A 16,051-nucleotide genomic window follows, 5' to 3' on the forward strand; every position below is an offset into this window, starting at 1 on the left:
ACACTTTATGTAAAAATACACATGTATTCTCATGTTGAACAGTTCTGGCCCGGATTTGGCACGGAATGGAACGGTTACGCAATGAGAACCGTTTGGCCCAGGGGTAGGCAAGTTCGGTCCTAGACAGCCACTGTCCTGCAGAGTTTAGCTCCAACCCTGAAAAAAAACCTTCAGCTGCCTATAGCCTTAGTAATCCTGAAGAGCTTGATTAGCTTGTTCAGGTGTGTTTGATTAAGGTTGGAGCCAAACTCAACAGGACAGCGGCTCTCTAAGGCTGCGTTCCAGTTCGGTTTTAGACACGCACTCGCGAACTTCCCTAAACACTTCCCCTCGGGGGAATCCCTGCCGCCATTTTGAAGTGCGTTCCACTTCGTGAAGTAGACGATGGAAGTTTATATGGACAGACCCTCGCTCACTCAGTCAAAATCGTCAACTTCATATTTATACTTCAGGCAGCTCCATGACCCACAATGCAACACGATTGTGACGTCACCGCATATCGTGTTTAATTTACCCGACCACAAACAACTCTATGATATATTAATTATTTTTTAAACATTTAAAACACCCATATATACATATAGAATGCTGTATTAAACAATTTTGTAAGGGGAAAAAATAAATAATAAATCAGCTCCATTGCGGATTCCAAGTGATCAAGGGATTAGGACGTTCCAGTTCAGCCCATACAAAGGTTCTGCCAGAAGTGGGCACTCTCGCAACATAAGCAATGACGTACATCCGAGTCAACGAGACCGAGTGAAGTTAGCGAGGGAAGGGCATTTAAAAACCGAACTGGAACGCAGCCTAGGACCAAACTTGCTTACCCCTGGTTTGGCCCCTCAGTGAGTTGTACACTGTCCGTCATTTTCTACACACTCGAGCAGCTTTACCGTCAACAATGTCTCGTAAGCAATCCTGTTGTTCTGTTGTTGGATGTAAGAGTGAACATAGGAGTCTTCATTTTCTCCCAACATCTGAGCCACTTAGGATGCAGTGGATTAATTTTTGAAGGTAATGCACCCCAAAATATACATAAATTTGTTTATATCTGCACAAATCATTGCTTTGTGAGCGAGGTCAATGCAAAGGGACAATACAAAACACGGGTTTTGCTAAAAAGTTGTTACTCAAGGATAGATCTGTTTGTTGGACTGAAAAAGGATGCTTTTGTGTGATGTAAAGTAAACTTCATAAAACTCATGAGTAAAGTTTTGGCCATCATTTGTATGGTGTCTGCTAAAACAGGCTTCTACTAATAGTGGATAAAAGCAAGATGACAACATCATTTATAACCATAATTAAACTAAACTATACCTCTTCTATCTCCATGCAGCGTATATTCGCTGGGTCTGTAGGCATCATTTTCTGACTCTGGTTTGAACTGAACACCAATACTGACAGTTTGCAGTGCTTGAGATTTGTCCTGTTTGTTTGTTTCATGAGCTCTTGAAGCTCCGCCCGCTTCTTGAAAGTGGGTTGGGTGCAGCAGCTCATTTGCAATTAAAGGGACACATAAAAATGGCTTGTTTTTGCTCACCCCCCAAAACTGACTATTTTAACTACTATAAAAATGATCTGTGGGGTATTTTGAGCTAAAACTCGACATACACACTCTGGAGACATCTGAGACTTATTTTACATATTGCATTGCAGACCTATTATATGCATTTCACTGTATCATTATCAAGATATGTATCAGTTTACTACAGACAGATGTAGGCTGTATGTTTGAATGACACCTTGATTTATGTATTGCTAGTGATTATTTTCTTCATTATTTCAATAACTCCAATTCTTTACAGGTTGCGTTTCACCTGCAGCCCTACAAAGGTCGGACGGACCTCAGTGTGCATGACAACATCAAATACATTATTGACAAGTAGGTTGCACTTCCTTAATATACCTCCATACCTCCTGCACCTTCGCAACACTAAAATTTAGTTCTAGTCCTAGTCCTAACCCTTCTCCATTCTGATGAGCTGGCTTGCTTTGAACTGGGGGTGGAATTCAGTCCAGCCAGGCGAAAAGAAAAAGAGAGTGGTGTTTTAAAAATAGAGGACTTTTCTTTCATTAATCATTAATGAAACAGAACATATAACATGACCTGATGGTATCATAGCTAAGCCATTCATGTTCAAAAGCCTGTAACAATGGCTGTAAATCTATAGCACTATAACAATCTACTGACTGTTACATGCCAAGTATTTCTTTTTTTTTTTTAGCGAACACATTTTTAAGTTATTCATGAATTGTTCTCCTCTAGCAGCAGGGATACTTTGGAAAGAAATACATTATGTAAAACTGATCTAGGTAAGTGTAGGTTTACATGGTCTGTATCAGGTAATATAGACAGCTTTACTGCTGTGGAATCATGTGTTCTGAGATGCTCACCTTGAGAACAAGGACACATATGCTGTATTTTGCATTCATCATTTTTTTTTTTAAATGTTACACATAAAAAAATAAAAAATAAACACGTAAAAATTAAATTTAAAAACATAGCCAACATATGATGTGCAGTTTAAGTATTTGGAATACCAAATATGATCATTACCAAACTGCATCTTTGAGAAAACATACATTTTACTAAAACATTTTTCTAAAAGAAAATGTTTTGGAAAGGATTGTGAAAATAGTTTTGTAGTTTTCACAAATGTTTTAAGCATTTAGAAAAACCAGCATGTATATTATATATCTTTATATATTATATTTTTTGGTAAAAAAAAATAAAAATAATAATAATAATAATGCATTCACTATCATTAACGGCAAGACATTTGTTACAGGATTTATTAAACTTTATATAATTTACATTATTTATTAAAAAATATGACTGCTCATTGTTAGTTCACGTTAGCTCAGGTCCATTAAATAATATTAATAGATACAGGTGGAACCTTATTGTAAAGTATTAGCCATTATTTCTTTATCTTTGTTTTAATTATTCATAATTAATTTTAAAATGAATTAACAACTTTTGATTTTAAAAATGTATAAGTAAATGTTTAGATTAACGTCTAACTAAGGATAAAGGGATAATTCACCCAAAAATTTAAATTCTGTCATAATTTACTCCCCCGCATATTGTTCCAAACATTTTTGACTTTCTTTATTCTGTGGAAATAAAAGAAGAAATTTTGAGAGCTGACTTATGGCTCGATAAATTCAGTACAGTACAGTACATTACGATTCAGGACAGTAAATCCTGATCCAGCTTGCATTTCCACTGCCAACAGTACCCTTACTTGATAGGCGTGGTGTGCGCCCGTAAAGTAGAGATCAACGTCATTCTTGCGTGAAGAAGAAAGTGACACTAAACAACAATGGAGGAAATACAGCAGCTTTGTTTAAGCAAGGCTGCAAGGAAAAACAGCCAAAAAATACACATTGTGTTGCAATGGTATTGTGTTGTCATTCCCCTTGTAGCACTCGCAAGTGCCGATTCTCTGTCAACCAATCTACGTTCTGCAGGGAGTGTAGCTCCACCCTTTTGGTACCGGTACTATTGTGCTAGGTACCCCACTGGAAGGGTCCCAAAAAAGTGGTACGGTTCAGTATTTTGGTACCATTCACAACTTCTAACATTGGACACGGAAATAATTGCGTACCACACTGTACTGTACTGAACCGTACCGCTCAGTGGAAACAAGCCATTAGTGTTTTTTTTGTTTTGTTTTTGTTTTTTCATATAGTGGCAGTCAATGGTAACCAAAACTGTTTATTTACCAGAATATATTTTGTGCTCCACAGAAAAAAGAAATGGGTAACATTTTACAATAAGGCTAAATTCATTAACATTGGTTAATATATTAGAGCCTGGTTTCACAGACAGAGCTTAGATTAAACCAGGATTAGGTCTTCAATTAGGACATTTAAGTAGCTTTTATAAACATGCCTAAAAAACATTACTGGTGTACATCTTGAGACAAAACAATGGCACTGACATATTTTAAGATGTGTCAGTGCAAGTTGCTTTCAGTTAAAACAGCTCAAACATACATTTTAGTCTAAGACTAAGCTTAAGCCTTGTTTGTGAAACTGGGGGTGAGTATCATGAACTAACAATTAACAGCATTTCTAAGTACAACAACAATATAAATCCAAGTATATTAAGTAATATTAATACATTTAATCTTCACAGTTAATTCATGCTTTCACAATATTTTAACTAACCCAACCTGATATGCCAGAAACTGTAGATTAAAAATGTTTTGTTCATTATTAGTTCATGATACCTAATGCATTATGGTAATGAATTGAGCTTTTTTTAGTGTTACCAATAAATGTAATATTTTTATGTAAAAAAGTAATTATAAATAACAAATACAGTGTGTATATGTACTATAATATTACAATTGTGATACATGCTTAGCTCTAAAATGAGCTCCTGAAATCTTTTTACAGATATGGGAAACATGGGGCTTTCTACAGGTTTAAGTCCAGCACTGGGAAGGTCCTTCCACTCTTTTATGTGTACGACTCCTACCTTATGCCACCTGAGGCCTGGGCTGAGCTGCTAACCGTCAGAGGGTCTCACAGTCTCCGAGGAACTCCTTATGATGGCATCTTCATTGCCCTCATTGTGGAAGAGCGCCACAAGCAAGATATCCAAGCTGGTGGTTTTGACGGCATGTACACCTATTTTGCTTCTAATGGCTTTTCGTTTGGATCTTCTCACCAGAACTGGAAAGCAATCAAAGCTTTCTGTGACAAGAACAACTTACTGTTTGTACCTAGTGCAGGACCTGGTTATATGGACACCGCCGTCCGGCCGTGGAACAACCACAATACGCGCAACAGAGTGAATGGACGATATTACGAGACCTCTTTGCAGGCAGCAATATCAGTAAGGCCTGATATAATCACAGTAACATCATTTAATGAGTGGCATGAAGGAACTCAGATTGAGAGGGCTGTGCCCAAGAAGACTGTGGCCCGTCTGTATTTGGACTACAAACCCCATCAGCCAGACCACTACCTGGAGCTCACCAGGAAGTGGGCAGAACATTTTAGTAAGGAGAAAGAGCAGTGGCTTATGTGATTGGACCTTGTAACTTCTTAACATTGTTGAGATTTGAGTCTAACACTGACATTGTCAAATATGATCCCTCAATTTATGCATACATTTTTAAGGCAGCTAATTAGCAAGGATAAGCCACCTTCTCTCACACATTCAATGAACAGTGATAATTGATTTACTGTCAATTTTCTTGAAAGCAAATGTTTCGATGCAAGTATTTACAAGAACAGTTCACCCAAAAATGAAAATTCTGTCATCCTATAGTTGGTGTAAGTTACCCATCAGCCATCACCAACCATATCTTCATCATGAGGCTGGCCTCGTCACTAAAAGCCTGTTTACACCTGGTCACTTTGTGTGTTTTTACTGATCGGATGACTATCTGTTTTGTTAAAACTCTTCCATATACACTTGGTCACATAAATGTGTCGGAATATAAATCCAATCTTCGATTCCCACGCTATATGCACACAAACATTTATTTTTTTTACGATTTTGGGAGAAGTACAATTTACATATTTGGCTTCAACAACCAAATGTATTTACAATTGTCCAGACAAATCTGGAATGCATGTCAAACCACCTCCTGAAGTGATTTGAGCGATTGGGTTTAAATCTTTCTTGAATGTGCTTCGAAGGGCATTTACACTTGGTCTTTTCACAATCTATTAATTATCCGATCAGATAAAATGCATGAAGTCATCAGGTGTAAACAGGCCCTAAAAGACTGCATCCTACAGCATTTTTCTGGTCTCATTTACAATTTGTAAGTATGAGCTTATTTACAGTGACTAATATATGTCATCTAGTCTTGCTTAACAGTTTTACAGCAGAAGGATAAATTGCTCATTATTTCAAATCTAAATTACATTTATTTCTTTCCTGGAACTCAAAAGGAGATGTTCTGAATGATGTTTTTTCTATATACCAAAAGTGAACAGACTGTCCAAAAATGTAAGTTGTGATTTGCAGAAAACCCCTGTGCATCTCTCTAATATCATTCACGCAAGCTCATATTCATGCATGGGACATCACTAACAGCCCAAGACACATGAGAACCAAATCTGTTTGCCATCACAGACTTCAAACCTGGCTAAAAAGTGTCTTTATGTGCCATATTTGTATGGATATGAATGCAAATGAGATTTCAGAGCTGCAATTAACATAGACTTTCAGCAAATAATGTGTTCTGAACACAAAACTATAGTGCACAATTTGTATGGTATGCTTTTATAGTTTTGTTTTGTTCTATTTTGTCATTTTGGAGCTCAGCAGCATCCGTCCTCATTCCCTATCATTGTATTGAGAAGGGAAGTGTGAACATTGTGCTATATTCTTCCTCCTGTATTCCACAGAAAAAAAAAAAAGAAGAAAATCAAATACTGTTTGAATTTACACGGTGCTGAGTGAATTTGCAGTTTTAGCTATTCCTATTAGGCCTTGAATTTGTGAATTTGACTTCTGCTAGCAGCAACTGTGTGGCCTCAGTATTTAAATACTGTACCTTACTTTTATTGTGTGTTTGGATGACATTTAAAAATGATTGGTGGTTGTGGTTATGGTTTGTTTGGATAATGGCTGGGTTTATTTTGTTCTGTAAATCCTATTAATTATGCTTATTGTAATCCACGTTTATTATTAAACAAGGAGAGTAAAACAATTATTTTGCCATAATGCTATATGATACAGACTATAAAAATGTGAACAGAATGCATTTGTGTAAAACAATTCTTATGTATATTGTCACATTCAAGCCAGTGCCTCAGTTTAAATAAGAATGTTTTTGTAAATAATTTACACAATTCATTCTGCTCAGAGGTGCAATATTTCCCAATATAAGTATTTATGGAATACTCACTGGAATTACCTATAACATCATTGATGTGCTGTGTAGATTAGAGATAAACTGAGTTTCTTTATGCTAACTTTAACCCTGTAGTACATAGCACAAAATTGACATTACTTTATACAACTAGAGGATGGTGTTGTCATGTATGATGAATGATGTTTAGTTTCTGGGCAGATTTTGGCTCGACGTTGCTTTGTGTTGTGCTAATGTTAGCTAGTGCTGTTACAGCAGTTTATGAATGTCAGCCCTGCACAAAGTAACACTTAAAACAGACACGCACTTCAACAGTGTTGCATAACCAGAGGACAAATTACACCACACTTAACACAATCAGCACTGTGCTAAAATAGCCACAGAAGAAGAAAAAAATGACAGACTTTATTGTGACAGGGTGACTTAAGAAGTATTTATATAGAAATATTTAAAAATTAAAAAGAAATATTTATATGTGTGTATTCTGCTGTCTATGCAGTGGCCAGATAGTTGATATTAAAATCTTTTCTTGAATTCTAGTTTAAAATTTAAAGTTGAATATTGTTTACAGGCAGAGGGAAGGTGGCTGCAATTAAGTAGAAATAAGGACACCTCAAAAGTCTTTATTGAATAAAACAAAAACACTACATACAGGTTATAGCTTAATATGGGTCAAGACAATAACTGAAAATGAGTGAAAGCTGAGAGGGGTGTATATATATATATATATATATATATATATATATATATATATATATATATATATATATATATATATATATATATATATATATATATATATATATATATATATATATAATGTACAGACATAGATGAGAACTAAACAAGAGACAGGTGAAACTAATTGGTAACCATGAAAAAAAAAAGAAAAAAAAACAAGGACATCAAGAAAAACCTGTATAGCAGAGATGGTCTTGTTATTGAGAGATATGTGGGTCAGTGGCTGTACCATTGGAGAAAGTGTAATGGTTAAAGGTGCTCTAAGCGATGTCATGCGTTTTTAGGCCAAAACATTTTTTGTCCCATACAGCAAACATCTCCTCACTATCCACTAGCTGCCTGTCCCCTGAACACTGTAAAAAAAACGTGGTCTCTGTAGTCGCCGCAAGCTCCAAAAACGGCAACAAAAACTACCTGGTGCAGCCTGGACCACAAAACATGCTCCAGCCAATAACCGACAAGAATGATTTTAAATGCACGTTCATGACTGTTTCAGGAAGCACGGAAGGGAGGGGAGGAGGAGGAGGAGGGAGGGTCTAGCTAGCCTCTGTTTACATTTGACAACACTCGAACGTCAACAGAAAGTTACTCCACCCAGGATCGCTTAGAGCACCTTTAACTTGGATCATGTGTGCCTTGATAACCAATCACATTACTTCCTTGACATCATTGAATTTCGTTCAGAGTTGTGCGACAGTCAATCGCTGTTTGCAGATACCATAAAAATGAACGAGAAGTGCTGTTAACTGAATCATACCTGTCGCACAATTGTCCATGACTTCTCTTATAAAACAGAATTTTTGGGGGGGTGTAGAATAGATCTATCCAAAATGAATGTTTAAGAGCAAACATGTGGAAGATTAGCCGATGGGCTAAATGATAAGCTGTTTTCCCACAAAAGCAGTTTATTCAGTGTAGTGAAGCCTTTCCTCCAATGACATCCATTAAAAAAATGACCTCTGGTCTCCTTCCCTGCATACCGCAGCATTAGCAGGCGTTACACTTTTTTTTTTTATTGCAAACCTTGCTTGCAGGCTCGCCTTCAAGTGGCTTTGTATATTGTCAACACTCAGTAACAAAGAAAAGAGGAATAGGAACAAACAAGAGACACATGAATACTGACATAACTGGGTGAAATGAATGCCCAAAATAAAAGTCCTTGAAACCATTAGTCATTCGTAGGCTGACTTTCTGAAAAGTCTAAATGCTATGATGTTAGATCTGTTTAAGTAACATTTTATCAATTATTAATTATGCATAATTAAGCAATCAACCCTAACCTTAACCCTATAGTTAGTACATGTAGTTAATTAATATTACTCAGTACTTACTCATGTAATTACACTTTAACAATATCAGTTTTAAGATAGAAATCATGATATAAAACAAAGTGTATTTTGAGAGCAACATTCTGATGTTAATGCCCATGGGCACTTGTTCCCAGTCCTATAGTTTCTGGCCCATTTGGGTGGAATGACATGATTAGTGTACAGCATCCATCATAATCTCTTTCCTGCTCATATAACCAACTTGCACCATGCACAAAATAATGTCAAACCTAATCATAATTGTGAGCAATCTCTTTCCTCGGGTGACAAGCCTGCGCTCGCAGCCTTCCATCAACAATTCTCAGTAAGACTAGAGCTGAAAAACAGCACAGGAAATAGAAAATGACATGTGACACAAATAGAGAACACTTAAAGTTGCTTGAGATGTTTTGTAATAAAGCTAGAGTTTATTAAATAGAAGGGAACAAAAAGATTCTAAAGTCACCATGAAATAACAATTCTTGTATTTTATGGAATATTGCAGTGCTAATTATTATAAATAATTTATCTGTAAAATAATAATAATAATAATAATAATAATATGTCCTCATAATCTTATATAATTAAAAATATAATAAAATAAAAAATCTGAAATCTGAAGCTTTCTGTTTCAATAGTACTCGTAATGTAAAAATTTATACCAGAATAATACTGGAATAGTGTAATAAAGTGTAAATGCTTTACACCCCTGCAGATGCAGTCCACACAGCCTACATTGTACTAAACCAAGGACATGTTCTCATTCAAAACAAGGGCATTTACGGTAGTAAATTCATCTTGTACAAAATTGACTTTCAATTATTTTTTTGCCTGATGGTAAGAGTGCTTTGAATGACTCTCTCCAATAGGCCTGAAGCATGAGATGACAGATATGAAAGTACATCTACACAGTATAGAAGAGAGATGACATCATAATCATTATGGATACTGTAGAATAAACAGTAACACTTTAAAATTCCAGCGTAATAATCAAGGAACTTTGCTGCCGTATCATGGCTGCAGCAGGCGCAATGATATTACGCAGCGTCTCTCACAAACGTCTCCATGGTTGCAAGGCACGTTCCCTGTGCAAGCAGGGGCTCACGGGCGCTGCGTAATATCATTGCACCGCTGCAGTCATGGAACGGCAGCAAAGTTCCTTGTTTATTACGCCCGAATGAGAGTATAGTTCCTAGCCATATCAGCCTAGAAAATCACAACTTTTTATTTTCCGTCGGTCTTAGTACACGATTTAACTACAGAAGAGTCAAGTTTTAAATAGGAAAAATATCAAAACTCTTTGGTCATTTTTAAGCGCGATGCTAACGGTCTAATCAGATTCAATTAACTATGCTAAGCTATGCTAAAAGTGGTACTGCCAGAAGCGGAGATCAGCTGAATGGATTAAAAAACGGTAAAACTCAACTGTTTAAAATTAGCCTATTTTCAAAAAAAGTGGAGTGTTCCTTTAAATGCATGTTTGAGCTGTTTTAACTGATGTTTGAGCTGTTTTAACTGAAAGCAACTTGCACTGACATGTCTTCAAATTTGTCAGTGCCATTGTTTTGTCTAAAGATACACATCAGTGATGTTTTTTCCACACTGTAAAAAATGACCGTGATTTTAACAGTAAAAGACTGTAAAAATTGCTGCGGTGAAAAACTGTTAATTGGATTACAGAAAGTTTCCGTACTATATACGGTGAATAACTCTAATAGATCTAATGGTACATTTAATGTAATTTTATGGTAAAATACTGTTAAATTCATAGTTTTTGGAAGTGAGAAATAACAATTCATTGTAAAATTTACAGTGAAAAAAACTAAATTGACATTCCCACAATTCCCTGCGTGACACTTCACATTTGATATATTTTCATTGAAATAACTCTGTTTCTTCTTAGTTTTTCTCATTTTTTTCTAATCAGTTATGTACATTAGGGTTTTATGTTACATCTAATTGTTAAATTAATGTTTATTGCATTTTTAAAATTTCATACATGTTACCATGATGGTGTTTAGTGTGTGTGTGAATGACACTGTGTGCACCTTCTATATGTTAGTGTTGTCCTTCTCAGCTTGTGGAAAATCTGCTTGTGATGAACTTTGATTCATCATGTGACTCTCATCACCACTGTGTTTGGTGACTGTCAGTGTATTATAAAGGTACAAAACAGATTTTAGAACTTCATTAGGTTGGTAAATTAACATTATATCACTTAATGAAATACTTTATTTTACCGTAAATTTAACAGATTTTTTTTTTTTACGTTGCTACTGTATTTTATTATTGTTAATAAAAGCAACTTAAATACCCTAATTGAAATAAGGCCTTAGCCCTGTCTGTGAAACTGGGCCATTATGTATTTGTTACAGTATTTATTAACCTTTGTTAACATTAGTCAATAAAAATACTACTGTTCAACTCAGATCCATTAAAATAATGTTAACATAGAGAACTTTTGATTTTAGTATTGTATAGTAAATGTTGAAATTAACATTTACTTAGATTAATAAATGTTAATTCATGTTAACTAATGTAGTTAACTATAACAAATGGAACCTTATTGTAAAGTGTTCCCAAATAACCTATGAGAAATTTGGATAAAAGTGTCTATACACATTTGGACTCTTTTCAAAAGTAAAAGCATATGTTTTGGTGATTAAAGGATTAGTTCACTTTCAAATGAAAATTACCCTAAGCTTTACTCACCCTCAAGCCATCTTAGGTGTATATGACTTTATTCTTTCTGATGAACACATTCAGAGAAATATTAATAAATATCCTGATGCATCCGAGATTTATAATGGCAGGGATCAACAAGTATAAGGTGAAGAAAGTGTCTCCATCCACATCCATCCATCATAAACATACTCTCCACACAGCTCCGGGGGGTTAATAAAGACCTTCTGAAGCAAAGCGATGCGTATCCATATTTAATAAGTTATGACGTAAAATGTCTAGCTTCTGCCAGACTGCCTTCCATATTCTAGTTAACATATAAATGTTATTTAGTCCTATACTTCAACAGAGGCTGAACTTCTAAGAAGCATTGATGTTAAAAATCTTGACAATTCCTTCTACTTTCACCAAATAAAAGCTCTTATATTCAGTCCATGTTCTCTGACAGTTGTCTTTGTTGTCTGCAACTGTAGCCCTTCTCTTGACCCCCAACCCTATTGTGAGAATACAATAGCCTTTAGTAAAATATGCTTTCAAACAATCAGCCTTTGGCTATAAGTGCACTTTCACACCATCACTGCCTTTCATATCAGCAGAAATGCATGAAACCATAAAAATATAATTATGGTACCAAGGCATGTAGAATCAGTGACAAGAGTCAACACTGAACTGAACTGAACTATTGCCTTCTGTAGAGCTTCTTGTAGCTGAATTGAACTTCACAACAGTTATTGAACTGAATTTAAACATTGAACTAAATTGAGCTGAATAATGAATCGATTGTCTTCTATGGAGCTACTTTAACAGCTGAAATTGAATTTGTTTCATAATTGATTATTTTACAACACTGTTATTGTGTTTATAACTATGGAGGTGCTTTGAAACAATCTCTGTTGTATAAAGCTCTATAAACAAATATGAATTGCCTTGTCAATGAAAACAAAATAACAATGAATCATGAATTTAATCAACTGGTAATTTAGTGAAATAAAGAAAAAACTGTTGTTAGTTGAAACATGTTCATAGTGAACTACATCTATGGTTGATCTGCTATAAGACACCTGTGTGACCTTGAGAAATAGGTTAATGAACTAACATATTCTGTAAATTCATGTTGTATTTTACAGCTTAATTTTTCAATTTCAGACTGCTTCACTGATCTGAACTCTTTGTTTATCCTGTCAGGTGAGGGTCACATCAGCTTCATTCATGTGAATCACTCAAAGCAGGTCCAGAGCATTTCAGGCTCTCTAATGTGAGGCCCCATCAGGCTGTCTGAGCCAAGATACAGCCCAGACAGATGCTCTGTTAGCAAAAAAAAAAAAGAAAAAAAGAAAGAAAAGGGGAAAAAAGATGGTGTGTGATCTCAGCAATTTGCCTGGTGTAGATAAAAAGCCTTCTCAGGACATGCTGACGCTGCACACTGGAAATAAATTTGGCAAAACAGGAACAGAGACTGAACCAGGATAAAAGATACCTGACTGTGCACCTACTGCACCACATCTGACCTGAAAATGAGTTGATTAATAAAAAAGTGAACAGCTCTCAGTATGCATTCTAAGTAGTTATCAGGCATTATTAACAGATCTCTATCACTTTAGTGATCAGAACTCTCATCACTCTCATAATTGTTGTATGATAATACTGAGCTCTGCTGGGCCAGTGAGCAACCTTCACCAGCATCTTAGCATTGGCATCAATTTTTTTCAATGAGAAACACCACTCACATTTTGTTCAGAAAAAAAGGATGTATTGACAAAGCTGCTCTTCAAGGTTTACACTTTTTATTATGCAATGACATTTACATGACTATTTGTGATTTACAGTAATTTTAAACTTGTTTTTACTCACAAACAATTTCTACCAAATAAAATATTTTAGAGCTTGACATAACTTGTCAAAAAATGTTCATAACTTAAGATTTCATTAATTTCAATGACATTTCCAAGTATAGAAATCACACTTTTTAAATTCTTTGATATATCCATGTTTTCTAAGGGGTTTTCACACTGCGCTTAAAGGTTTAGTCCACTTTCAAAAAAAACTTTCCTGATAATTTACTCACTCCCATGTCATCCAAGATGTTCATGTCTTTCTTTCTTCGGTCGAAAAGAAATTAAGTTTTTGATGAAAACATTCCAGGATTATTCTCCTTATAATGGACTTCAATGGCCTCCAAACGTTTGAAGGTCAAAATTACAGTTTCAGTGCAGCTTCAAATGCCTTTAAATGATACCAGATGAGGAATAAGGGTCTTATCTAGCGAAACTATTTCTCGAAACGTTTTCTACTGAAGTCCATATAAGGAGAAAAATCCTGGAATGTTTTCATCAAAAACCTTCATTTCTTTTCGACTGAAGAAAGAAACACATGAACATCTTGGATGACATGGAGGTGAGTAAATTACAGGGCTCTCAAGTTTTGAAGACAGTCAAGAGTGACACCAACAACAACAGCAAAAAAAAACAACTTTCGCCACCTTCTAACCTGCCCTCAGGGTGAATGAGATGATGTTTATTAGTTGCCTTTTACCTGACATCTTTGAAAGACAGATGCAATGATTAATGCATCCACAGTGTTTCCCACAGGATTTTGTGAGACTGTAGTGGGTGGACATCGGCCCCTCTAGGGGAGGAAAATTTTGTACATTTTTAATTTAAATGCATGAATCTAGTGCATTCTAAGAGCAAAATTAAGTGACTAGATCAATGAAGAAATTTGTTCTCTTGTAAACAATTTTGTGCTCTAAAAGTTATTTATTTATTAATTGCTGATGATAGGGCACATTAGTCATGTACACAACATATAGTAGGCTAAATGAGAGTTCGTAAGTGGTCAAACATGTAGAGTACACATTTAAACCATTAAAAATATGTAGCAAAAGAGGTTACCTTTGTTGAATTAATTTATTTGTGGGAGCCTGTGTCTGTATTTGTGGAACTAATGGTCACTCTTTGATTTGTTAACCAATCCAGAATGCACTAAACACACCACTTCATTATAGATAAAAAAAAACAAATGAATAAAAATATATAATCATAAGCTGACCAATAAATAAATAAGTAAACTAGGTGAGTATATAATTCAGCAGCAAAAAGTATTCTAGCCTAATTCTTGGAAGAAGAAAAAAAAGCTATGGAATGGCTTCAGATGACTTTGAATATAGGCAAGGCAAGGCAATTTATTTGTATAGCACATTTCATACACAATGGTTAATTCAAAATAAAATTATTAAAACTATTTGGAGAGAGAGATGTTTAATGTAACAATATGTCAGTCATCGTGTGATAGCAAAATATAACTAGGCCTAGACTACTTGTTCTCAGCAGGTGTCAATGAACAGGCTGTAAAACTGTTGGCTAAGTTCAGACACTCATGAAAAACTGATGCTGATTATCTGATTATCTAACAGCAGTCAAGTTGTCATTGTTTGTGTCAAACAAGTTGTGAATTTGTTGTAACATTAAAACAGGAGATCGTGACTTACTCACTCACTTACTTTTCCTCTGTGGGTGAACGAGGATGATGGTGAACAATTCCAGGATATGCTTTTTTTTTTCATTGGTTGTTGCGTTAAATCTTACCCAGATACAATAGTGCTATTTTCTGATTGGCTATTGTGTATATAGCCTCTTTTTTTTTTTTTTTTTTTTTTTTTTTTTTTTGATTGGTTGATAACTGGCAGGTTCGAGACGCGCTTGATTCCTTCCCGGTTCCAGAGAGAGCGGCGCGGCCAGATACATTTTGGGCGCTGCGGCATATTAAATATATGATAAATAGTTTTTCTGCGTGAGAAATACAATGTGTGGCGGGAGTGCGTGACAAAAGACTGAAATGAGTGACTGTCACGCTCTATGCGTGACACTTGAGAGCCCTGAAATTATCGCTTTTAACACCGGGTTAAAGGAACGTTTCACAGGGCTAGCACCGCTTTTTACCCGGGGTTATGAAAACCTGCTCCGGAGCAGGGTTAGCACCGCTTTTGCGTGCCAAACTTGTACGGTGTTAGAATGTTACAAACGCTAGCAACAAACATTGCGTACTCATATTTGCGAGCTTTGGATAGTCACGGAAACACTGTGCATTGTAAATTCAGAGAGGAAAAATGTCAAATGCTGACAGAAAACGCGAAAGTTTGAGGGAAGAAGAGACCGTTTCATTCTTACCTTTAATAGTCCGAAATGAAAACTTGATAATACAGATAGGCCTAGTTATCATCTAGAAATATGCCAGATGAGGATGCAAAATGCTAGAGCTATAAACAGGTCTCATGCTGCGTTTATCCAATCAATGACACTGACACCGCAAATATGCAAATAAGAAAGTTAACCCTGGGTTTAGGAATGTATAGTGTGAAACGTCATTTTATGAATACCCGGGATTAATTTTGACCCCGGGTAAATTATGAGCATGTGAAACGTGAAACAAGATAACCGAGGATAATTCCGTTTATCCGTGGTATAGAATGACCCAGGG

The 16,051-nt window shown here is 35.6% G+C and overlaps 1 protein-coding gene across 1 annotated transcript in view; it reads left to right on the plus strand.

The window, feature by feature from the left end:
- maneal (mannosidase endo-alpha like) overlaps positions 1 to 6,568 on the plus strand; it is a 31,399-nt gene extending 24,831 nt beyond the window's left edge. The window contains exons 3-4 of the mRNA XM_067412187.1: positions 1,806 to 1,882; positions 4,408 to 6,568. Of these exons, the coding sequence (XP_067268288.1) occupies positions 1,806 to 1,882; positions 4,408 to 5,044 (714 nt within the window). The 3' untranslated portion in view covers positions 5,045 to 6,568. The remainder of the gene's footprint in view (positions 1 to 1,805; positions 1,883 to 4,407) is intronic.
- Positions 6,569 to 16,051: the final 9,483 nt, after the last annotated feature.

Source organism: Chanodichthys erythropterus, chromosome 15 (assembly GCF_024489055.1).
Source record: "Chanodichthys erythropterus isolate Z2021 chromosome 15, ASM2448905v1, whole genome shotgun sequence".
NCBI classification, from domain to species: Eukaryota; Metazoa; Chordata; class Actinopteri; order Cypriniformes; family Xenocyprididae; genus Chanodichthys; species Chanodichthys erythropterus.